The sequence below is a fragment of the Esox lucius genome, chromosome 20, assembly GCF_011004845.1.
Source record: "Esox lucius isolate fEsoLuc1 chromosome 20, fEsoLuc1.pri, whole genome shotgun sequence".
In the NCBI taxonomy this organism is placed as follows: domain Eukaryota; kingdom Metazoa; phylum Chordata; class Actinopteri; order Esociformes; family Esocidae; genus Esox; species Esox lucius.
In genome coordinates this window covers 30,613,034-30,639,588 of record NC_047588.1, presented here as the reverse complement: position 1 = coordinate 30,639,588, position 26,555 = coordinate 30,613,034, and the positions used below count along the sequence as shown (strand labels likewise).

Genomic DNA, 26,555 nt, shown 5'->3' with positions numbered 1-26,555 from the left:
TAATGTCTGACCGGTATTACCTCGCCATTCAATCCCAGCGATCCTAGGATGTGTCTATGTGCGGGGTGATTGTGAGTAAATTTGCCCTGCCTATTAAATAAATGCTTGCATATAGTACTCTTTTAATTGACCGTTTTTGCCTGTCTTTATATTTGTTTTCCACACCATATCTCTGTCACAATGTCTTTCTGTGTGTGTGTCTGCAGCCTGCGGCTCTTCAGAATTAGATAGGCCTAGGCCTATAATTGCTCACAAAAACATTTAATTATGTAAAATGTTTGATCTATGTAGATTGCCTTGTCTCATTTCCAAAGGTAAAGTTATTGCAATCGAACGTGGATCTTCGATCTAAATGTCATGGAGTTCCATGACTCAAAGACAGCCCAATGCATTTTAATTTTAGTTTAGTCTGGCCAATATTTGGCCAGACTAAATTACATTTCGGGATCTTCTATTCTCACAACACTTTTTTTTTTTTTTAAAGTCGAAGGCCAGGAGTATCTTTCACTATGAGATATGTGTGGTTTGAGTTCTCTCAGGCGGTTAAAATTGGCTTTGGATGTGAAGACAAACACGCACACAAACACACCCACAGACACACATACATAAACACAAAGTCTCCATGTGACAACCTCGATACTTGGGGCTAATTTACTGTACTTGTATATATCTCCAGCCCTTTTATATCTTCTCTTTTCTCGTTGTTTGCTGGAAGCCTCTCACTGTCTGGCTTACTGGCGCTGGGGGCTACCGGGGCTGTACCGGCGCTCCGTGGAGCGTGCTTCATGGCTCCTTCGCGGTTCTCTAGGTTACCGGGGCGTTAGGCCCAGTAGCACCCAGCGACCGGCTTAAGGAAGGAGTGCGAGTCGACTGTTCTGTTCTGTGTTCAAACATAGACACACAGACAGACGGACAGACAGACAGGGCAAATTTAGCAATTTTAAAGAGGACATGCATAACTTGCTTGTCTGCTTTGTGTTCATACGCGTTACATGCTATTTGCTTTATGACACGGTCGCGTTCAGTATCACCAGTTAGGCAAAAACTTCACACCGAATTAGAAACAAAATAACAAAGAATGTATGTCATTGTATATGAAGTATATACAATTGAGAAATAATATTTGATAGCCTTTCCTGATTAGACATGGAGCCTGGTGTGACAGATATTTAAAAAGACTGAGAGAAGCAACTGTCAGCATGATGAGGTTAATGTTATTAAACCTAGAAATAATTCATTTTTCAGACCATGAGTGAATAATATACATAGTCTTCAAACATGTGAGACGAATAGATTAGACACAGACTAAAGTTCCAGAAATAGGTGTAGTGACATAGTTCAAAAATTGGATAAGAACCTATCCACATTTGGGTTCTGAATTTACTGGACATTGATTCAACAATCTGCATGGCTGTGGGATTGAGAATGAGTCCGCAAAGGAAAGGTTGTTCCCCGGGTTAGTGGAGAGATTTTTGTCCGGGTATGGGTCAGGGTTTAACAGTGAGTGTTGCAGAGAGGGGGCGCTAGGCGCTGTGAAATATCTTTGCTGTATGCTCAGCTCCGCAGTCCTGGCAGGCTGCAAGACGCGCTGAGAGCAGAGAGGTTTCGGTTCTGAGATTCATAACTTAGGTGGATATTGTATTCTCTCTTTCCAGTAACCGACTATGATTCTCTAAGTCCTATGAGTGCATGGGTCTCAGATTAGCGCTTAAAAATATGTTATTTTGTAGAATTTTTATTTAATTGCAGATAACTGGTTTAAATGTATTTTATTTCAGATGTATATAGTATTTAAAAAAGTATATTTCATTTAACTATTTAATTTTTATACTTTATGAGGCTCACAGGTGAAGTGATGTTATTTTAGACTATACATTCTTATCAATTTCCAATGCTTTTTTTTTTTACAATAAATGAAATTGGTATTAAAATTGGTATTAGTTGCCATTTGTATATTTACTAAAGCCTAAAGTCAATATCCTTTCATTTCTGAGTTTTGTGAATCATTCATTCTATGAGTGCTATGAAATTGTATATTCAATTTTTTAAAGCTAAATAGTTGTTAAAATTTTCCCATAAAATAACAATTATTTAATTCTTCTGTCGCCTGTCTGTACGGTCTCTCTCTCTCCGTCTGACCTTTAATTCTGCATCACACTTATCTATGCCTGCTGATGCTTTGCCTACTCATCAATTGTATTCTATTGATGTTCTATTTATTTTTTGGTGCGTTTGTTTCCAACCAGGTAATCACAGTGTAGCCTAATATTATGTGTGACTTAAATCCTCTCTGTGAGATTTTATTTTATTTGTTAAGCAAGCTATATAATGCGTGCGGTTTGGCATTTCCTGTATCTCCGGTTGTGACCCTTGTTTCTTTACTCCAGACCCCGGTTCGGAAGAGCGCGCCCAGCCGAGCTCAGATCCCCGGCTACCGGACAGTCCTTCGGAGTCCACCCCGCACCGGGGCCCTTACGATAGCCGCACCAGCCCCAAGCCCCCCACACAGAGCACCATTCAGCGCGAGGCTTTCACACCAGGTAGGCTACTAAAACACACCTTGAATCTGCCGGGGGCGACGAGGCGCCAGCCGCAGTGCAGCCCAGCGCCTGTGACAACCTGGCCTGGTGCTTTCCAAATGCGCGCGTACTTTCCAAAGTATGAGTCGTGCCACGTGATACTTCGTTCATGCATTTTTGTTTAGGCCTGTAAGTTGATTGTTTTGCTAAACAGTCATTATTACCTATTTTGTCATGCTTGTATCAGTACCAAACGTGCGTTTAGGACAGGACAACTATTATTGTATTTAAATATTTATGGGATATTAATGTGTAGCATGCAATGATAATTTAATAGTAAGTTGTGAAGTGTAATTGTAAGGTTTTTCAGTCAGTGCGCGGTCTGACATTTGCATGTGTAGATATGGGGACAGAATATTGTCTTGTGAAACTGAACCCATCGACTTCGAAAGCAAGACAAAAAAAACGAATTACTCAAATCTGTAAATATCGATAAATGTAAAGAAGTCAACACTATTCAATGTCTTAAACATTCGAGACCAAAATAAGGTAAAATAATTTGAAAGCACCAGCAGTTTCTCCTGACATGTATATAGGCTATTCAACTCGTATCATTTAGGGCCTTTAGCCTGCGTTTAGATTCAGGTGAACACAGCCTCGAGGACAAAAACACGTTCTGTGTTTCTGCACCTGCATCTTGGCCCTATACCCGTATTTACCCGACCAAAGGCCGTACACAAAATAAGATTTCGATCGAATGACGAATGAAAGCTGTCTGTCAGTTTATCAATCTGTTTCAATGTGTATGTTTTGACTGTATATATCGTTTCACCATCGCATGAGTCCATTAAATGCATTTTCTTTCATTTTTCCTTTTTGACAATTCTAAATTGATTCCCTAATCAATAGAATGTGTTTTGTATTTACTTATGCACTTCATGTTTTGTTTGTTAGATCTATGGCATTCTGACAATGAACAAGCGCGCTCAGTTATTGGAACAGATGCATTGTGTCCAGTTGAAATGCACACCTCGAGGTTAGAGACCGCTTCTCTATCATGCCACATCCATACACGCAGACACATTGGGCTTGTCTGTCCTTAATGCTTGCTAACCCTTACTTATTAACAAACATGCATGTAGCTTATAGTCACACAATCACATTCACGCATGCATGTTTTACACACTACCACACGCACACACACAAACTGTTCACCTGCACAGATAGGCCGACATACTCACTTCCCTTGCACATGCACACTAACATACACACTTTCACTGTTGGGTGAACCTCCTCGGGGTGTTTGAATGAAGAGGGTTTTAGGTTTTCTGTCAATTCGGTGACACCACATTGTGTGAATGTCTGTTTGTGTGTATATGTATATATAGATGTGTGTGTATATGGGCATGGCAGACGCAGGCAGCCCTGGAGAAGGTGTGCGCGTGACAGAGAGATGAGAGAAAGAGGGAGGGAGTTCTGACCTAGTGCTGTGGAAGGACACAGCACTAGGTGAGGCATGGTCAGGATTTACCCCTGCTAGGTTGTGTTTATCTTCACTGTGGATGTGTGGTGTGTGTAGGTCTGTTTCCATGTGCATCTGTGTTCTACTTCAAGCAGGGTCAGTAGATTAGTCTTTATTTACCTGTGTATGAATTCACCTCATACACACAAGCACATGTCCTGTCCCAGGAAAACTTCCTCATCTCTCAGCTCTCTATCTCTTCTTCTCTTTTTCCATCCTTAGTCTTTTCCCCACCTCTCCCTCTTACACTTCCTTCTCTTTGGCTCTGTTTCTCTCTCCTTCTCACTTTCCCCTTCTAGCTGTCTTTTATCTTGAAAGACTGAATGGCCCACTGTTCTCTGATCGTACGGTAACGCTAGGCACGCTACAAAACCCCTTCCTCTCCGTATCACCCACCCCCCACCCCCCAGATGGTTGTCCTTGTGGCGGCCCATGACAGGCTTTCCGTGTGGGTGGTATAACTGCCTGGTCACTCGCGAGGCCGTCATAGAAATAAAAGAAAAGTTGAGATGGCGTCACAGCGCGTCTAGCGGTCTGCTTGCGTGCAGTTCTCCTCGCCCACTCCTTTCCAGACGAATGCATGCGCGAGCGGGCTCTGAGAAAGTTTGAGTCAAACCCCCGAATTCCCGCCTTACCTGGTGTCCCCTGCGTTTCTATGGTTACATGGTACATAAACTGTGTCTCTGCCGCTCATCCGCGCTGACGAGTTAGATCAGCGTGCTCAGTATGGGTTTCAGTCTCTACCGATGTAGATGTTCTAATCACGGCAGTCTTCTACTAACCCTACCATAGCCCACAGCTAAACAAAAATACCCCAAATACTGTATGGTTCCATAACATCTGGTTGGATATTGACTTATTGAATGTGCCATTTATTTGCTGATATTAGCATGCATTCTTGATGACATGGTCTTTTCCTAGACCAGGCTAGCCTACTTTCTAATTTCTTCTCCGCAGTGTTTTGGAGTTTCTCCAGTGTTGTTCCAGTTCACAACTTTATAGACAACTTAATTCACATAATTATGCCTTTGTTTTATTCTTCTCGTAAGGCTATAATATTAAGATTATCATCATTTTCATAATAAGGCAAAGGCCTAGTAGAACTGATAGGACAGTTGTGTTTATTTAATATCCGCAAATATAGGCCTATTACGAGGGGAAAGAAGTTTGAAAGCATTAGCTGAGCCAACCCGTGTTTCTAGGAAAACACAAAATGAAATAAATCATCTGACTAAAAATGTATGAAGGGGTCATTACTTCCTTCAGTGGCCTACGTGTGGGAATAATCCCCGTGGAAAAAGTGGTAAGCAAGTTTTCACAAAGTCAAATTAACGTATTGTGTCATAGGTTTTCTGAAGCTTGTAGCTAAATTGAAGTAAATAGCCTACTTTGAAATTGTTTTATACGTCAGTTAGTTTGTCTGTATATTACACTTATAGTGTGAGGTCCTAGAATGGAAGTGCACAACTGTGTAGCTGTGTGGGCAAATAAGCTATGTTTAAAATAGTTGCTATTGGGTAAATTGTGCTATTTGGCCTTGGGGAAGTTCAGCTAATGGCTTATCAATATTGTCTGCCTTGTACAAATTAGTTTTACATTCATTTAGTTTTATGCAAGGGATGTATTGTATTTTGAAGACATCTCACATGTTTGATTAGTAGTGTTCAAATGATGAAAAAGCATAAAACTGTAAGTCAGTCTGTTTAGAAGCGTCTGCTAAAAGACTTAAATGTACTTTTTAAACTTACATTTACCACCTAAGTAAAAATAGCCTAATACTCTCAACCTATGTATTCAAAATGTTGACACTACTTTTAATTTTTTTGCAAGATAAACAGGAGTTTAGACATTATTGTTAGAATCCTTTAGGCAACCTAACATAGGCCAGAAATACTGATCAGTGGCTTAATGGGTCAATGTACCTCACTCCCACTGCCTACTCTTCTTTTCATATTGATTTAAAATTAGAGACCAAGGATGAAACGGCGTTCAGAAATCACCAAAGTTGATTAGCAGCTTATTGAAGGACGCTCATACTTCGCTACGGCTGCAGGACATTTTCCGTGCGCGCGCATTATTGCGTGAGGAGTGTGCGTAGGGAAAATGTACAGTTATTAGAGTCCGTAGAGGACAAGAGGAGTGCAGGAAAAATGATTGTAGTTGTATTGATAAATTCGATATTTGACTAAATAAATATGACGCGCTGGAACAAGACGATTACCGCGCAGCGCAGGCAGAGCGTCAATGGGAACCGCGCGCTGTTGACAGTTCCCTGGTGGAGAGCGAAGAGCAAACATCACAGGCCTGGGTGCGCTGGCACTTACGACTGGTTAAACAGACGAACACACACACACACACGTGTTTGCTGAGCTATCCAAATGGGGGAAAAAGCAACTTTTGCTGAATCCTAACCCTAACTCTAACCTTAACAAAAATGTTAACATTTGCCCTAAACATAACATATAAGCTAAGACAAAGCTAAAACAAAGTTGAACCTAACATATAAGCTAAGACAAAGTTGACTTATTCTAATTTAATCATAACTTGGGGAAAGGTTTATCCCCTTTGTATGGTTAAGTCTGACACGCGCACACACACAGATAGTGACCAGTCTCAACTCTCCTGCTCAAAAGGGGTAGAAAATGTCTTTGCATGTTGTGTGCAGGATGTATTAATGAGAAATATACACCAATTATCATGATTCTTATCAATATTTATTATTATACATTACATATACAGTATGTGTTATTTGTGTGTGTATGTATGTGCACAGGTGTATGTGTGTGTGTTATCAACAGATTAAGACGGTCATTAAAATCATTAGTGCAAATAGATTACACACACACAAACAGGCACACATGCGCTTGCACTACTGCATACACACACGTACACACACAGCATTTTTACTCTTACAGTTTACTTGTGCAGGAATGAGGGTTGCGCTGTGTGAGTGGTTGCTTGTGTTTGTGATTGTTAATTACCTTGTGTGTTGACTGCAGAATGGGTGGGGGTTTAATCAGGTGCTCATTCAGTTTAAACAAACAGGAGAAATGGTGTCAAAATTGAAAACACAAAATTAAGTGAATTGTGTTTTCTCCTATTTCCTGCCTAGTGAACAAGAATTAGCTTCACTGGTGTCAAATGTCGTATTATCTGCTTCATTGACTGGTTAACATGTTTTATGTGCTTTATTAATAGTGTTCTATTGAGGAAATTATACTAACAACATACTAACAGCCCTCTTACACATTTCATGCATACTCGCACTAGATGAGAAAAGGATCCCACAGTACTGTACATCATTGACATCATACAGGAGATCCCTCTGGGTTGTGGGTGTCTGCACCAAACTGTGTTGATCAGCTCTGCCAAATTCATCCATTACAATGCTAGTGTTTTGTCATAGTGTTTTAAATCTACTGCATGATTAAAAAGTCTTCCCTCCCTCTCTCCCTCTGTCTATCTTTCACTGTCTCTCTCTCTTTCTTTCTTCCCCTCCTTTTTGTAGACATGCCTTGTGTGCAGGCTCAGTATGGGCCCACCCCCCCAGGCTCATCCTACTCCGCCCAGTCCTTTGGTTACCAGGGTGACAGCTACAGTTCAGACCTCATGGCCCCAGACTATTCCAAGTTGGACCTGGGCGGGGGTGAGATCTCGGCGGCCGCCACCACCTCTCTACCCAGCTTCAACGTGTTTGTTGAGGGAAGCTACGAACCCAAGTCCTCCTGCCTGTACCAGTTGCCCTCCCATAGGCCGCTAATCAAGAAAGAGGAGGAATCCTACCCCCAATCTGCCCCCCCGCCCCTTGACACCCTGCCCTCTTCCTCCATGTACTTTAAACAGTCTCCTCCATCAACCCCAACCACCCCTTCTCTCCCCCCCCAGCCCGGCTCCTCCTTCCTCTGGGATGAGTCCCCCCACCACTCCTTGCAGCCCCCCTCCCACGGCCCCATCAAGTCCCCTCGCTTCTCCCACTTCTATCAGCACTCCCCTCCCCACAGCGGGGGGTACGAGGGGCTCGGAGGGGGCCTTCCTCGCTCCTCCCCGTCCTCAGTGCCGTCCCGCCCCCACGGCCCTCCACTGGAGCAGCACCTGTACCAGCTGCACCGCGGGGTCGGGGGTCCGGGCGGCCCAGGGGGACTGGCCTTCCGCTCCCTGGCGCTGGGTTCCTGTAACCCCCTTCTGGGGGATGGCCTTCCATCGCCCCCCCCCCCCGCGGACCCCCAGGAGAGGGCACCTGCGCCGTGTGTGGGGACAACGCCGCCTGCCAACACTATGGCGTGCGCACCTGTGAGGGCTGCAAAGGTTTCTTCAAGGTACGAGCCACCCACAGGCCTATGTGTCTCACACTCTCTGCTCAGAACTCTCTCCCAATCTCTCTCTCTCTTTCTCTCTTTCTCTCTTTCTCTCTTTCTCTCTTTCTCTCTTTCTCTCTTTCTCTCTTTCTCTCTCTCTCTATAGATATTTTCTGTATTTCCACAGGGCTGGAATCTGATCAATAGAGGTGTCACAATTTGAATTGTTTGTGTCTCACAAGTTACACCAGCCTCGCTCACACCAAACGTGGAGGAGGACTGAGTGTATCTAGGGCTACTTTTCAGATCAGGGTTTATGTACATTGACCCACCTAGAGCCTCTTTCCATTGTCCCAGTGACCGAAACCATGTCTAACCTCAATCTGGAGTCTCAAGTGTTGCTCCCACCCCTGTCTTTCTTTGTCTCCTAAAAATCACTTTTTTTCCTACTTTCCCTCTCTCTCTGTCTCCCTCTCTTTCTCTCCCTCTCATTCTCTCTCTCTCTTTCTCTCTCTCTGTCTGTGTGTGTGTCTGTTACAAACATCCCCCTCCTTCTTTCTCCATCTCTATCTCTCTCTCTTTCTGTCATTCATTGAGTGCTCTCTAAATTGTCTGAGAAGGGTTGCCAAGGCGCCTGTGAGGGTCGTCTCCCCCGGCGACCAGCAGGGCAGAGAGGTTGTGTGTGTGTTAGTGGATCTGTGTGTGTATGTGTGTTAGTGGATGTACGTGTATGTGTGTGTGTTAGTGTGTGTGGGGGTGTGTGTGTGTATGTGTGTGTGTGTTAGTGGGTGTGTGTGTGGCATGATGGCAGGGTGCAATAAAAATACTGTGCTTTAGAGTGACGATCAGCGACTGCTGCCTCTTCCAGCTCATAGAGCGTTAGACAGAGAACGAGAGAGAGAGAGACAGACAGACAGACAGACAGACAGCGAACAAGAGAGAGAGAGAAGAGAGAAAATAAAAAGACTGAAAGAGAACGAGACAAAAGTCTGCAAATACAAAACAATTGGATACTGACATTTTCACTCTGGTTGTGAAAAAACCAGCATCACATTACACGCTAGTTTAAGGACACAAATCCTGGACGTCTGTCTGTGTGTTGTGTTTTGCCTAATAGGAACAGAAGGTTAAATAATGCCAATTTGTTTGTAAATAGATTAAAATGTCTACTTTCATGTGGATGCTACTGTGATGGATGTGGACACAACCTTCATAGATCATGAATAATCATGAAGGAATATTACAGAAGAGTAAAGATCAAACCCCCCATAAAAATTTAACCTCATATGATATTGAGAATGATATCATGTTATGCTGTAGCATATACAATTTTCTCACTATCATTTATAATGTCTTATTTCTAGCATCATCCCGATAAATTTAGATCTGTTAAACATTTTTTTTTACTTCAGGCAATATTCACTATTCAGTTACTACTGACCAGAAAATCTTAACTTGTTCACAAACTTGGATTCATCACTAGTAACTCAGATGATTTGCTTGAGAAAGGCGTATTTAATCTCAGTTGGACTGCTCTGCTTAAATAATGTATTATTAAGAATTTTGCAAAGCCAATAATGTTAAGCAGCAATACAAATATTTGTATTTATTTTATTATGACTTCTGCTTGTATCATACATCTCCTTCCTCCGCAGTTTCCGTTTCTTTTATGACAGTTATCGCACATCTTGGATATAACACGTCCCACACAGACACACATACTCACACACACAAACACACACAAACACACACAAATACACACAAACACTCATCTCACCCCCGCTTGCACCATCATTCTGCTTTTAGTCAGGAGGCGTTTTTCACTTCAAATATATTTGTCAGTAAAATTTAAAATTTACTTATTTGTTATATGAGAACAATACGATCGAAAAGGCATGACAGAGGAGGACAGACAGGAAGACAGAAAAAGAAAGTGAGAAAAGGAGAGAGAGGAAGCCAACCCACAGATTACTAAATACTGCCTGTGGTAGGTGGGAATGAATGATCATTCTTTTCAATTTGTTTCACAATTTGTTTTTATTTAGTAATTAATTAAAGCAGCGCTGGATGGCTGCAGGCCTCGGGCTCTTAGTGGGTCTGTGTGTTGTGTGTGTGTTGTGTGTGTGTTGTGTGTATGTTGTGTCTCTGTGTGTGTTGTGTGCATATTGTCTGTACGTTGTGTCAGTGTGTGTGTGTGTTGTGTGCGTATTAGGTGTATGTTGTGTGTGTGTGTGTGTGTGTGTGTTGTGGGTGGCTGCATGCCGTGGGCTGTGCGTTCATTACACAGCTCAGCACCCAGACACAGCCTGTCAACACACTAGATCAGCCACACACACACACACACATGAACAATTTATGCAAATCAGTGATTCCAGAGCCATGCCAATCAAAGCTAAACATCTAGAAAATGATTTACAAAACACAATCCTTATAGCATTTACACAACATAATCCTTTTGGCATTACAAACTATTCACACCCTATTTACACAATGAATCACACAACACAACATTGTGCCCATCTGTGTTTTTCCCCAGACACTGTGTAACATTAGAGACAGCAGGCAGCAGGCAAACATAGTGGTCAGCAGGTAAACCACAGACAACATATTAATATGGGAGTTACACTGAGTGGGCATGCTTATTACTATTGTCTGTGTACACACCATTACGTGCATCATCTCTGATTAAATCTAATAGGGCATTCATGCATTATTTCCTTCGTATTAGGAGTGTTGTTGGGGATTTATTGTCTTTTAATTTGTGAGATATAATTGTTTTCACTAATGTGAATTAAAGAGATTTTCCTCTTGAATAAGTATAATTTTTTTAGGGGGGAACATAATTTGTAGCCTATGTGGGAGATACATATGCAAATAAATTGTAGTCATTTCAAATACACATTCGTAGAATTAGACTTGGAGAGACAGTCGTATAAAACCAGTGCGTATGGGAGAGTGAATACATTAGTGAATACGTATGGGAGAGTGAATAACTGACACATACTTATTTAACAGAGAGGGAAAGACAGACAGAGAGACAGATCAAGAGACAGAGACAGACAGAGAGACAGAAAGATGGACAGGTCAAGAGACAGAGAGACAGATCAAGAGCCAGACAGAGATAGAGAGACAGGTCAAGAGACAGACAGAGACAGAGACAGAGAGACAGGTCAAGTGACATACAGAGAAAGAGAGACTGGTCAAGAGCCAGACAGAGATAGAGAGACAGGTCAGGTGACAGACAGAGACAGAGAGACAGGTCAAGTGACAGACAGACAGAGAGACAGGTCAAGTGACATACAGAGAAAGAGAGACTCGTCAAGAGCCAGACAGAGATAGAGAGACAGATCAAGAGCCAGACAGAGCCAGAGAGACAGGTCAGGTGACAGACAGAGACAGAGAGACAGGTCTAGAGACAGACAGAGACAGAGAGGCATGTCAAGTGACAGACAGAGACAGAGAGACAGGTCAAGTGACAGACAGAGACAGAGAGAGGTTAAGCTAACAGAAGCAGCGATAGCCCCAATTACTGCTCATACAGAGGGAAATGGAACATGACGAATAAAACATGCTCACACACACACACACACACACACACACATTAACCCCTGAGCACCCAGTCAAGTGATGGTTGTTAACCCTCTACACACGTCACTACATGAAAAAAAAAATCAGAATTTATAATTAATAAATGCTAAACCGCCCGAGCACTTTTAATTAGAAATGGACGGCAGTGGAGTGGCAGTCATGGGAGAGGGAGGAGGGAGAGAGCTGTCTGATAGCCCCTGATTAGGGAGGAGTGGAGAAGGAGGAGAGGGGGAATGTAGGAATGAGGGAGGCGAGGAGGGAGAGTTGTCCCTGAAGGCTTTTAATTTAAGCCAGGCTATTAGCACATGTTACATGTCATGAATCTGCTTCTGCATGCCTCTGCCTGCCCCTGAGAACCCCTACGGCGCGCGTGTGTGTGTGTGTGTGTGTGTGTGTGCGTGTGTGTGTGTGCGTGTGCGTGTGCGTGTGCGTGTGTGTGTGCGTGTGTGTGTGTGTGCCTCTGCGTGTGCGGGTGTGCATGCCCCCAGTGTAGATGGTCAGTCAGCGGACCATAGCTGTTGTGTATCAGCAGGAGTAAAACTGAGCTTCATCCTTTTCTGGGTGGTAGGCAGAGCTGTGCTAACTCAGTCCCTCCCCAGTTCAGCCCTTTCTGGGTGGTAGGCAGAGCTGTGCTAACTCAGTCCCTCCCCAGTTCAGCCCTTTGGCCTTTCTGCTGTCATTGTGCCTGAACAGGGCCAGAACATGCAGGACACGGTAGGCAGCCAGTTTGTTCTCGTGGGAGTGGCGTGTCTTTCCCTGCTCATTCACCGCTCTGTCCTTCTGTCTTTCTCCGTGATCCTCCGATCCCCCCTCATCGTCTTGCCTGAGACAGATCGAGTTGACAGGGCAGTGTGGACAGCGCGTACACACACACACACATAGACACATTGAGTAATGCGCACGGAGCGTCTCATTCAGGAACCCACCTTCGTCATGTATCTTGATGATGTTCTGAAATTCTTTCAGACATTTTTCTGAATTGACGTCATGGCTCTTGTACAAGTATCGATGAATTTCTGTGTTTAGCTTGATCAAAACATATTGGATGCCCAACATCCAATGTAAACATGCAGTTTCTCACAAAAACTGTTGGTGTGTGTGTGTGTGTTTTCGTGTCAGGACCAGAGATTTGTATCAGGGATGAGTGAGTAAGGCTGCATTAGCTCTGATGCGTAGCGTCTCCACTAAGACAACCACAGAACTTCAAATGACAAACACACGCAGAAACGCATTCACACAAGGCTCCTATTCAGATATAAATGCAAACAACAAACTTTTCCACAAACTAGTAGCAATTTTAGCTCTTGGTTCACCCCTTATAATCGGCTAAACCCTTAATCAACATCTTAAAGACACAGTTCATGCCACAGCAACATCTTAAAGACACAGTTCATGCCACAGCAACATCTTAAAGACACAGTTCATGCCACAGCAACATCTTAAAGACACAGTTCATGCCACAGCAACATCTTAAAGACACAGTTCATGCCACAGCAACATCTTAAAAGAATTGGTCACCACAAAATCAACTGCTGTTACTTAACGTCTCCAAAGAGGTCTAAAGTTGCCCGCCTCTTTCAGCTGAATATTCAAATGACTGCAATTGAACAATTCCACACGTCCATGCATTTAGAATATGCAAATCAGTCCATCATTGTGCGCTAGTTAATTACTAAGATACAAAATGAAAAAATGAAGCTTACATTATCAGGATATTGTGTTTTATTCTTTAACAGGCGAGGTGGTCCTTTATAAACCATGTATTCCAGGTTGTCCAGGGAGTGCGTGTTTCAAACTCAGACCACAGTTATTAAGTGTATCATCATGTTTAGCTTAAATCCTGAATGGCAATTCTCTCCGACCATATTAGCCTCAATAACGGCCATAACCAACGTGTCGTCGTGTGCATGGGTCATTGACTGTTTAAGATATGAGGGGCAAACATTGGTGTGATCAGGGGCACCATGGCAACCCCTCTCTTCCAGCGCAGCCTTCTATTACACCGCCGTTCCGGTCTGGCGTGGAAGCATATGGAATAAATGATGTGTTATTGGTCTCTAGGGGGACCAGGCATGTGTGGCGCTAGGGCTTCCTAACTGGATTGATTTGTTTTGATGTGTTTTAGAGGTGCTAAATGAGGAGAGGCTCCCTACAGAGCCGGCCCATCTCAGAGAGTTACACATCTACAGGAATTAAAGAGTTACACATGTCAAATAAAGTGATTATTATAAGCAGTGCTCCATTTTAACCTCGTATTCATGGCTCCCCACACTAGCAATTAGCGCACCAGACCATTCACAGTCGCCAAATATGGGAGTGAAAGTCCCTCTAAAATGACTGTTATTAATGCATATGCATATGGCTATGTAGTTTATTTAGATCTTTAATAGCTGTGTGTTTTGCCACCCATAGACACACTGTTAAGACTGTTCCGCTGTCTCTGCTGAGAGAGAGCCATGGTGATTGGGTTCGCTCCATTAGGCTGCGGCGTGCCCGGGAATGGACGGACCACTCAATAAACAATCATATTAATGTTGTTCTTCTCTGTGCAGGGAGCGCGCGTTGCCCTGCACGGCCGTCTCTGATTTCATTTTAATAAGGTCAGTAATAATCGCACGAGCCAGCCGAGGAGAAAACAGCTCCCACGGGGCCCCGTTGAGAGGCGCGCTGCACAGGGCCCCGGAGGTACCGCTGGAGCTGACCCGCCGGCTTCACAAACAATCCGATCGCGGCGCGTTGCGGACGCTGTCCCCTGTCTCGCGGGACCCACCTCGGCATGCCACACACTCGTGCCCATTGTCATCCCCCTCGCACTAATAAAATCGTCCCTCCTGGAGGCAAGGCATGTCGGGAAATTAATTTGATCTAATTTTCCTGATGTCACCGCTGTCTTTCAGCACATAATTAAAATGTGACCTGCGAGCTTCAGCCTCTATTCTCCACTACAGAGAAAAAAACACCAACTGAATTAAATAAATCAAGTGTTAGGTGGCTGATTGTGTCTTTTGTCCTGCCCCTGTTTGGCAGCTGATTCACACATACACACACACACACACAAACTCTTTCTCATGCAAACACTCACTTTTCCATGTAATTGTCCCCACAGCGTACGGTGCAGAAGAATGCTAAGTATGTGTGCCTGGCCAGTAAGAACTGTCCGGTGGACAAACGGAGACGCAACCGCTGCCAGTACTGTCGCTTCCAGAAGTGCCTCAGTGTCGGCATGGTGAAGGAGGGTAAGAACACACACACACACACACACAGGAAGAGTTGCTCATCACCAGCACAGTCATTCCCATTAGCTGATGTTCCTACAGAACACATTCTGTAATGAGATGAATCCGCTGCCCAAGTCACCATGGTGACAGTATGTGTGTGTAATTACGATGCGATTGACCGGTAATGGTCTGGCTTGTAGAATGGTCACATAGGTGCACACATCTTGCTTTGGTAAAGACAAATGTCAGAGTCTGGCACCTACTTGTGATCCAGTCTCAATCTGCAGTCTGTGGATGCATACACTGACCCCTCAGATAAAGACCAACAGACCCGGCTGCTGACAGCTGCGTTGGGGTTCATTTCATTTCAAACAGTACAATCAAAAACTGACCTAAACTCCAATTGAAATTCTAGGCTTTCTTAATTTAAAGAATTGAAGAGAGTTTCATTTGGATTTTCCGTTTACTTTGTGAACTTCATGGAATGAAATGGAATTGATGAACATCTACACCAGTACACACAGCCACACGCGACACTGTGGGTCCAGCGAGATTCCTGATCACCCTCTAACTCCCACACATCAACTGTCACACAGCTCCACTGCCCTCTACTGGTCACCAAGAGTAGGGCTTGAGGAACTGTAGGTCTTTCATCAGCGGCCTAAAAGATGGTCGAACACTTTCTCTCCTCTCTCTCCCGAAGCGCTGACCTGAAATGTGATCTCTCTCTCTGGTCTCTCCTCAGTGGTGCGTACGGACAACCTGAAGGGCCGTCGAGGTCGCCTGCCTTCAAAACCAAAGAGCCCCCTGCAGACGGAGTCCTCGCCCCCCTCGCCTCCTCTCAGCCTGCTCTCGGCTCTTCTCAGGGCTTACTCACACTGCACTCCTCGGGAACTAGACTACAGCCAGGTAGGGTCCCGGGCTGCCACAGGATTAATCCCCAACTGTCTTTCCACTTCTCCCTGTTTCTCCCTTAACCCGGGCTTTCATCTCTAACCCCCAATGACCCCTGTGTTGCTCTCCTACAGTTCAGTGCGGCGGAAGCCACGTCCTCTTCTTCTGATGCCCAGAACATTGAACTCTTCTATAGGCTGCTTACCGTCTCCATGGAGACCACACGTTGCTGGGCCGACCGGCTGCCCGGCTTCAACGAGCTTCATCGCGATGACCAGAATCTGCTTATAGATTCCGCCTTCCTGGAGCTCTTCGTCCTGCGATTAGCCCACAGGTAAGAAGGGAAGGAGTGCCCCACACCTGACCACAGACTTATCCACAGTTCCAATCACTTGAATCTGGTGTCTGACGCAGAGACATTTGGGAGTGTGTGTGTGTGTGTGTGTATCTGTGTTTAGGATTTAACTACATAACAGGGACAGAAACTGTGATTAATTCAGATTTTTTTGGGGGGAAACCATTTTTTCTTTTTTTCCATTTCTTTGGGAAACCATTTTGAAAAAACAATTGATGTGCCTTAAGTGTTAGGGTTAGGGCAAAAATGTGTTGGGGTTATGGTTATAAATTAGATTTACAGTTAGGCATGACCAGTTAGGGTCAGAGTTAGGGTTAGAAATTAGGCCTATGTTAAGTTTTGGCATAAATGTATTTTTTTTTAGGTTAAGGTTAGGATTAGAGTTAAGGTTAGGTTTTGGATTAGTATGAGTAGGATGTTTATAGGGCAATCAACTTTGATGTCCCCATTTAGAGGTTCAGTGTTAATAACGTGTGTGTGGACACCTGCAGTGTGTTAGTGAATGCCCGTGCCTGTCTGTACCACAGCGTTGCTATGGGATACCGTGCTGACCCCCAAGAGCATGTAATTGGTGAAATTTATGGGATTGCAAAGAAAGGAGGTACAAGCTCATCCTTTTGTCCATGCAGTTGTCGGGGAGCGAAAACCAACATGCATAGAAACAGACACAGAAAAACGTATTTGCCCGCACAACTTTTAACATCCACAAGGTACTTCTGCTAGAAAGTGCACAACTAGAACTAGTCAAGTTCCCAATTCCCTGGTCCAAAACGCAGCCACAGTATGAATCTACAAATGACAAATGGTGACGGCACAGATTCTACATGATTCCATTACTGTCCGTTATAATGTGACAGGCTCCGTCCCAGCCGGGCCTCCAGGTGCAGGGTGGGTAGAGGGTAGGTGGTGTCGTCTCAGTCCCACCAGGGGGGCACCAGCCTGGGCCTCTGACTCACTCTGGACTGGGGATTTTGAGAGGCCTCGATCACACACACACACAAACACACGCACACACACACACACATGCACGCGGGCACTAGAAATCAAAAATCCTGCATTCAACCTGCCACTACACAGGCAGATGACACGGTTGTGCTGGTAGTCTTTCCTTCACTACACAGGCAGATGACACGGTTGTGCTGGTAGTCTTTCCTTCACTACACAGGCAGATCACACGGTTGTGCTGGTAGTCTTTCCTTCACTACACAAGTAGATCACATGGTTGTGCTGGTAGTCTTTCCTTCACTACACAAGCAGATCACATGGTTGTGCTGGTAGTCTTTCCTACACTACACAAGCAGATCACACGGTTGTGCTGGTAGTCTTTCCTTCACTACACAAGCAGATCACATGGTTGTGCTGGTAGTCTTTCCTTCACTACACAGGCAGATCACATGGTTGTGCTGGTAGTCTTTCCTTCACTACACAAGCAGATCACATGGTTGTGCTGGTAGTCTTTCCTTCACTACACAGGCAGATCACATGGTTGTGCTGGTAGTCTTTCCTTCACTACACAAGCAGATCACATGGTTGTGCTGGTAGTCTTTCCTTCACTACACAGGCAGATCACATGGTTGTGCTGGTAGTCTTTCCTTCACTACACAAGCAGATCACATGGTTGTGCTGGTAGTCTTTCCTTCACTACACAGGCAGATCACATGGTTGTGCTGGTAGTCTTTCCTTCACTACACAGGCAGATCACATGGTTGTGCTGGTAGTCTTTCCTTCACTACACAGGCAGATCACATGGTTGTGCTGGTAGTCTTTCCTTCACTACACAGGCAGATCACATGGTTGTGCTGGTAGTCTTTCCTTCACTACACAGGCAGATCACATGGTTGTGCTGGTAGTCTTTCCTTCACTACACAAGCAGATCACATGGTTGTGCTGGTAGTCTTTCCTTCACTACACAGGCAGATCACATGGTTGTGCTGGTAGTCTTTCCTTCACTACACAAGCAGATCACATGGTTGTGCTGGTAGTCTTTCCTTCACTACACAGGCAGATCACATGGTTGTGCTGGTAGTCTTTCCTTCACTACACAGGCAGATCACATGGTTGTGCTGGTAGTCTTTCCTTCACTACACAAGCAGATCACATGGTTGTGCTGGTAGTCTTTCCTTCACTACACAAGCAGATCACATGGTTGTGCTGGTAGTCTTTCCTTCACTACTTGCGGAGGCCGAGGAAGTGGGAGACACACTCAAACACACACTCAAACACACACGACACACGCTGTGACTGCTGCTGCAACCCTGCTTTGACCATGTCGTGAACCCAGTCGCTTTCTGACCCCAATGTATGGGTGAGCGCGCACAACCCTGTGAGTGTGTGTGTGTGCGAGTGTGTGTGTGTGTGTGTGTGTGTGTGTATGTACAGTCTATTTGCTCCAGTCATGCTGGTGTTGCCGTTAGCACTCCGTTTTTTAACTTCGTATTTATTGGACCATCTCCACGGTGATGGTTGTAGTCAGGGGAGATCGGAATGTGTGGCTGACATCCAAAAGGGAGCAATGATGTGTGTGTCTGTTTTCTGTGTGGAGTTGTGTGTGATCTCGTCTGCTGTCTCTCTTCTGTTTTTCCTTCGCTGTCTCCAGACCCATCCCTCACTCCTCCTCTGCCCTGCCCTCTTCATCCATTCCTCCTCTTCATTCTCCTCTTCCACCCAGGGATCCTCACTCAGTACTGACTGGCATGTGTGTGTGTGTGTGTGTCAATGTTTTGCGTGTGTGTGTGTGTGCGTGTGTGCATAAGTGAGTGGATGTGGGTATATGTAGGCATACGTTTTTATGAGTGTGTGTGTGTGTGTGTTAAACTGCATTTACACACAGTATTTGATCTGTCTCATAACCACTAAACCAACACACAGCTAATGTTAGCACAGATCTTAATTTGAGGCTTACACAAAACCCTTTCTCTCCTTTTCCCTCCATCTCCTTTCCTCGCTCTCACTCTTTTATCCTCTCACTCTCTCTTCTCATCTCCATCTCCTTTCCTCTCTCTCACTCTTTTATCCTCTCACTCTCTCTTCTCATCTCCATCTCCTTTCTTCTCTCTCACTCTTTTATCCTCTCACTCTCTCTTCTCATCTCCATCTCCTTTCTTCTCTCTCACTCTTTTATCCTCTCACTCTCTCTTCTCATCTCCATCTCCTTTCCTCTCTCTCACTCTTTTATCCTCTCAATCTCTTCTTATCTCCATCTCCTTTCCTCTCTCACTCTTTTATCCTCTCACTCTCTCTTCTTATCTCCATCTCCTTTCCTCTCTCTCACTCTTTTATCCTCTCACTTTCTCTTTTCATCTCCATCTCCTTTCCTCTCTCTCACTCTTTTATCCTCTCACTCTCTCTTCTCATCTCCATCTCTTTTCCTCTCTCTCACTCTTTTATCCTCTCACTCTCTCTTTTCATCTCCATCTCCTTTCCTCTCTCTCACTCTTTTATCCTCTCACTCTCTCTTCTTATCTCCATCTTCTTTCCAAATTCCATAATCCCACCTAATAACCCTCCCTGTCGTTTTCTGTCTTCCCTCTCTCATTTCACTCTCTCTATTCCCTCTCTCTTTCTCTCACTCACTCTTCCTTCTTTCTCTTTCTTTCCTCAGTCCCTGTCGGTGATTCAGCTCTTTGATTTAAATGTTATACACAGGGACCAGGTTTCTGAGGCACTAATAAGGAACAGTCATCCCTGCCTCTTTCTACCCCAATGCCTTTTCTCTGTATTCGTCCCCCTCATCTTTTAACACACCCATATCTCTCTCTGTCTCTCTCTGTCTCTCTGTCTATGTTTGTTTCTCTACCTCTCTACCTGTCTTCCTCTTGGCCTCTCATTCTCCACTCTCTTTCTCTGTCACTCCCATCTATCTCCCCCTGTCGTGAGAGGCCAATAGGATATCTGTGTGTCGTGTGTATAAACAATGTTTAAATACAGCTGAAAAAGCTTTTAATTTCCTCATAAAGACCAAAGTCTGCATTTCCACTGTTTTACTTAGCCTAAACCCTGCTCCCACACACACATACAAACACACACACACACACACACACACACAGACACACACGCAGACACACACACGCAGCCCTCTGCTCTAACCCTTCACCTTCCCCCACACCACTGCACGGAAACACAGGAATGTTCTAAAACGTTCTAAAATGCTCTAATTTGGAAAACACAATTTTAATCAGCAGCATGCTTGTGTTTGATGTGTGTGTGTGTGTGTGTCTGTGTTTGTGTGTGTTTGTGTGTGTGTTTGTGTGGGGATGTGTTTGTGTGTGTCTTTGTGTGTGTGTTTGTGTGGACGTTTCTGTGTGTGTCTTTGTGTGTGTGTTTGTGTGCAGCCGGCCACTGTTTCTCATTTGTAGTTATTGTAATTGTTTCCTTGCGCTGTGGTTTACACGGGGGCACTAAGAGCCAGTAGGAGGACCCAAGAGAGTCATGTGATTCCCACCAAAAACTTAGCACTTAGAAATCCAGCCTCTCTTCTTGGTTCATCTCTATGAGATGGCAGATAGCCTAGTGGTTACAGTGTTGGGCCCAAAGGTCACTCACTGTCTCTAATCCCCGAGCTGTTCAAAACCAAGACTGTCAAACTGATTGCTGAAGTTAGTCTGATGTAATACTTCACTTTCTACCTTTGCTCTGTTCAAATGTTTTCATTCCACCAGAATCCACATTGGGTCAGCATTCACCCGCCTCCCTCCCTTTCTCTCTGTCCCTCTTCCTCTCTCTCCTTTCGGGGACAGGTCTCTGCTGTCAGAGGATAAGCTGGTGTTCTGTAATGGCCTGGTGCTGAGCAGGTTCCAATGTCTCAGGGGCTTTGGGGAGTGGCTGGACTCTATCAGGGACTTCTCCTCTCATCTACAGAGTCTCAACCTGGACACTTCTGCCTTCTCCTGCCTGGCTGCCCTGGTGCTGCTCACAGGTAACACACTCACCCAACACGCGCGCACACACACCATTACACACACAGCCACACAAAAGGTAACACACACCCAGTCCTTTGTTGGTGGGCTTTACGTTAAGCCTTTGGTAACTCAGTGTCAGACTGACGTCACACACATACGCACGCACACATTTACACTCCTCTGTCCGGAAGGTACACCTGATCTCCGGCAGCACCTGCTTCGCAGCTGGCCCCTAATCAGAGTGTGAACCACGTAGGTGAATCGCTGGTTCCTGTGTACGTGTATGTCTGTTAATGTATTAAATGACCCAGATTACACTAAGATCCACATCTGTACTAGACATTTGTGCATGTATGTAAAATGTGTATAAATGACCGTATATTGTGGTGCGAAATCCCGCCCGCACCCCATGAATCAGCGCCACGCCAGCACCCCGCTAGAAAAACCTGGTAGCTTCCGGAATCTTCCGGGGGCAGCCAGCTGGGCCGGCCCCACACAACACACCTGCCTCCTGTTGGGACCTCATCAGGGGAGGTATTTAAGGGCTCCCGGGGGGGGCAGACATTACAACAACCAGCACCCATTCCTCCCCAACCACCACCGGGAGGCCTCCACAAAGACAAGGCCGCCTCCCAATAAAAGCGGATTTGTTTTTTGGGTTTGAGTTCTCCCTCACCTTCTCCCCTCGTTGTTCTGGTTAAGTTCATAAAACGCCCACCAGGGCCCTGAACACACCAACTGTGTCTGTTCCCTGGGTCTCCACCTGTTACAAAATATATAGATAGATAGACAGACAGACCAAGATCCTAACTGTAACCTTAAGCCTAATAGCTACCCCTAACTGAAAACTTTTTGAATTTTCACTTCACCTAACATAAACACTTCAACACAGTGAGTAGAGAGATAAAAGCAGAGTAGAGGCACTTTATGTCACTCTTTCATTTACCCTAGTTTCACTTCTTTATGCCTAAAATGTTACAAGGCCCCATTCCCTCCTTCCTCCTTTCCCCGTCCATCACCCTCCCCTCCTCCTCCCCTCTCTGGGGGAGCACTTAACTCCGTGCCGGATCGACCTGATCACCGTGGAGCTCGGCTCCGGAATGGTGTCCACACGGATCTCAGTGGCACTCTGCCACCTCCACGCAGCTCACGGGACACTGCTACTGTAGAGCCGGCAGAGCCGCTAGGGCTATCGACCGCAGCAGAGTGGCCTTGGCAGAAAGACAGCCATCGATCCCTCCCCAGGAACTCAGCTACAGAGAGAGAAAGAGGGGATTCAGAAATGAAAGAGAGGTAGAGAGGTAGAGAGGAAGTATAAGAGGGTTCTGAAAGCTGCCTCTCTCAGTCAGAAGTGAAAGGGACTTCAACAGTGATTCTCCAGCAGCACACACACTATAGACAAAAGAGTTCCGCACACACAACACACACAACTGACACAACTTACAAAAGAGTTCCGCACAGACAACACACACAAAAGACAAAAGAGTTCTGCACACACAACACACACAACAGACACAACTGACAAAATAATTCTGCACACATAACACACACAACACACGCAATAGACACAACAGACACAACTGACAAAATAATTCTGCACACACAACACACACAACAGACACAACTGACAAGAGTTCTGCACACACAACACACACAACCGAAAAAATTATTCCGTAACAGACAATAAACATAATGAAAATAATATACACTTCACAATAAAGCTAACATTACAAAGATCTACACCCACAGCACACACACACACACACACACAGCACATATACACATTTGATACACCACCGCTGAAACTATGACTACAGTGGATGCCTTTTGTGAGGTTATGTGTGGTGTATATGTGGGTGTGTGTGTGTGTATGTGCTTTCATTTAATCAAACTTGTGAGAACAACTCCTCAAGATTCTTGTAAACTAGCAACAATTATGAGAAGTAATGGTTAGGTTTAGGGGTTAGGGAAAACTGGATTTTTAATACATTTTTGTCCCCTTGAAGTCTTCACAAGTCTAGCATGTGTGTGTGACGGTCTGGACACCCTGTTCTCTACAGAATGAGTTAGTGTCACATTAAGGCTGGTCGCGGTGCCAGTAGGGTTGCTAAGGCCAGTGAAGTGTGTGTGTGTGTGTGTGTGTGTGTGCGCGTGTACATCTGTGTGTGTGTCTAATCACATTTGGCTGCCCACAGAAGCGAATAATCTGCTAATTGTTGAGTACTGGCTACTTGTGTTGATGTCAACTTAGAGCAGGGGATGTGTGTGTGCGTGTGTGTGTGTGTGTGTGTTTTTATGTTAAACTGTCACAGGACTCTGGGGTGGGAGGTATATTAGGTTAGTGTGTGTGTGTATTGATCTGCAGTGAGAGACAGACAGGGTGTGTGTGTCTAGGCTGTTTGGAGCCCCTCTGTAAGGTTTAAGGCTGTGAAAACATGATAACAACATGATCCACAGGAACTAATCAGATGGAATTAAATGAGATTGGAATTAAATTAAATTGAATTTAAAAAAAGGAGCTCATGTTTAGACCTGGCGGCAAGTCAGAGAAGCACTGCATAAGTGTGTCTCTCTGTATTTGTCAGGGTGTGTGTGTGGTGTTTAACCCATCTCTCTCTGTCTCCACAGAGCAGGTGCCAGGACTTAAAGACAGTAAACGTGTTGAGGAGCTGCAGAACAAGGTTGTCTGTTGCCTTAAAGACCACCTGGGCTTTGGGCCCTCCTCCTCATCCAAGGCCACACCTGCTCTGAGCCGTGTGCTAGGTGTGAGGGCGGAGCTCCGCTCCCAGAGGACCCAAGGCCTGCAGAGGATCTTCTACCTGAAGCTGGAGGACCTGGTCCCACCCCCACCCCTGATTGACAGGTTCCTGGACACTCTCCCCTACTGATGCTGTCCTGTCTTATTCCACCAACACACACGTGTCACATCCTGTTTAAGACACGCCCCCCCAGAGCACATGGACACACCCGGAGGAGCGAGACTCGCTGAGATGCGCTGAGATGCACTGAGAGACGGCGAATCAAATTGCTTTTCACTCATAAAGGACAACCAATCCAAAATGTTTTTCACGCAAAAGACAGTTACTCATACGCTTACCACTTTTTATCTGGTCCTCATTTTCTCATATAATGGAGGATGGGAAGATTCAAAAAGGATGAGAAAAAAATGAAAGTGACATTTATCTGTCCTATTTAATCTGTCTATGGCTGAAAGAAGAAAAAGACACGTCTTTGCTTTGTCTTCAATTTGCTGGCCTGCTTCAGTCTGACTTGGTTCTGTCTGAAGTTTATAGCAGTCTGTCCTAGGGTGAGATGGATTAGAGACATGCAGGCTATGTGAGAAAGTGTGTGATGCTCTGATGATGTCCCAGGGAAACAGAAGCTGTGTTTTTGTAATTCCTCCTGTGAAATTGAAGGAAAGGGACGAAATAGAGTTGTGTCATCAGGCAAGACGATGTACAGCATGAGTTTGGGTAACCAGGAAGTCTGTGTGTATGTGAGCACAGACACACAACAGAACCTCCAACAGAATGCATTAAAGCACACCAACAAACAAACACACAAACACACACACAGTGAAGTAACTGCCGTTTGGCTCTTGTATCTAAGTGCAATTTCTTAAGTGCTATCTTATAAAAAAAGCAACAGCTAGAGATGGAGAGGTTTCATTTCAAACTCTAAATTATTTTAATACTAAGACTGGCGCGTACTGTCAGTCTATCAGTAGCTCCTGGAGAGAGATGGCTGAGAGGAGATACTGAGCACTAACCATTGATGACCGAGTCTGTCCGACTGAAATGGCTGTAGTAGGTTTTAAAATGAACTCGTAGGATTAGGGAGAGAAGAGCGCGAGCAGAATTTGGCTTCAAGCACTTACACCCTCAGAGGGAGAGACGCACAGACACACACCCACCTTGCTTCCCAAGAGAGGGAGAGGAAAAAGAATAGGGGTCAGCAGAGGAGAGGGAGGGGCAAGGAAGAGAAGGTGCTTGGCGGAGGACTTTAAGGGGTCTCGGGGGGTTGAAACATTCCACAGTCATGCTGTTTTCGTATGTTTGTAATATGGAGCCTGTGAGAGATTGGAGGATGTGTTACTGTTTATGTGTGTGGGTGTTGGAGTGCAGGAACGTACGCATGGGGGTTATAAGCTGTTATAAGCTCTTATGAAGCGGTTAAGACAGCTTGGCCTGTGTTCATTTTGTCAGACTGCGGCTGTGGGTGTGGACATCCCTCCCAGGCCTCCGCCACATCACACCACTGACTCACTCACAGGCCTCCACCACATCACACCACTGACACACTCACAGGCAGCCGTTTGACAGAGGGGAAAAAAAAGCAAATTCTATAGATATATAAATATATATTAAAAAAACTAATATTTTGAAGTGTTTTTAGCTTTTTCAAATATTGTGGTACGAGTTGTGCATTGTTTTTTGAAGAAGAGAAATGAAAAGTTAAAAAAATGTTTTTTTCAATGTCCCCCTCTGGTTGGAGTTTCCTGGTATTTTTTTTTTTTTTGTTCTTTCTCTTTGGTTCACTGGAGTTTCTGTTCAGCACTTTGACATCATAAAGTAGACCTGATTATTCTGACTGACTGAGTCGGCTGTTTCTATCATCATCATCATCATGGTGATCATCATCACTCAATACACTCCGTACCATGGAATAATGTTTTATCAGGACGATTACCAGAGGATTCACCGCCAGGGATTTATCCTGCACACATTTCTTAATAAAATGAAATAAAAATCACTGAATATGTGTGAGATGTAGATTGGAGTGCTTGCGTGTATGTGCGTGTGTGTGTGTGTGTGTGTGATGATGGTTGGTTCCTCTTGACAAGTAAGGGGCCACTCCTCTCTTAGTAGACACTTTGGCTCACCCAGAGGAGAGGTGGAATAGGGATGGGAAGAGGAGGGATAGGAGGCGAAGGAGAGGGATAAGGAAGGAGAGGAGGAGAAGGGGAGGGATAAGGAAGGAGAGGAGGAGAAGGGGAGGGATAAGGAAGGAGAGGAGGAGAAGGGGAGGGATGAGGTAGGAGAGGAGGAGAAGGGGAGGGATAAGGAAGGAGAGGAGGAGAAGGGGACGGATAAGGAAGGAGAGGAGAAGGGGAGGGATGAGGAAGGAGAGGAGGAGAAGGGGAGGGATAAGGAAGGAGAGGAGAAGGGGAGGGATGAGGAAGGAGAGGAGGAGAAGGGGAGGGATGAGGAAGGAGAGGAGGAGAAGGGGAGGGATGAGGAAGGAGAGGAGGAGAAGGAGAGGGATG

General features: G+C 45.0%; 1 protein-coding gene across 1 annotated transcript; it reads left to right on the top strand.

Moving 5' to 3' along the window:
* Positions 1-25,879, top strand: nr4a3 (nuclear receptor subfamily 4, group A, member 3). The gene is given in 10 exon segments (XM_020041081.2): positions 1-71; positions 2,388-2,540; positions 3,474-3,555; positions 7,550-8,244; positions 8,247-8,357; positions 15,031-15,160; positions 15,888-16,051; positions 16,171-16,370; positions 21,128-21,306; positions 23,918-25,879. Coding segments are annotated over 10 exon segments (1,989 nt in total). The 5' UTR covers positions 1-56; the 3' UTR covers positions 24,178-25,879.
* The last annotated feature ends 676 nt before the right edge of the window (positions 25,880-26,555 follow it).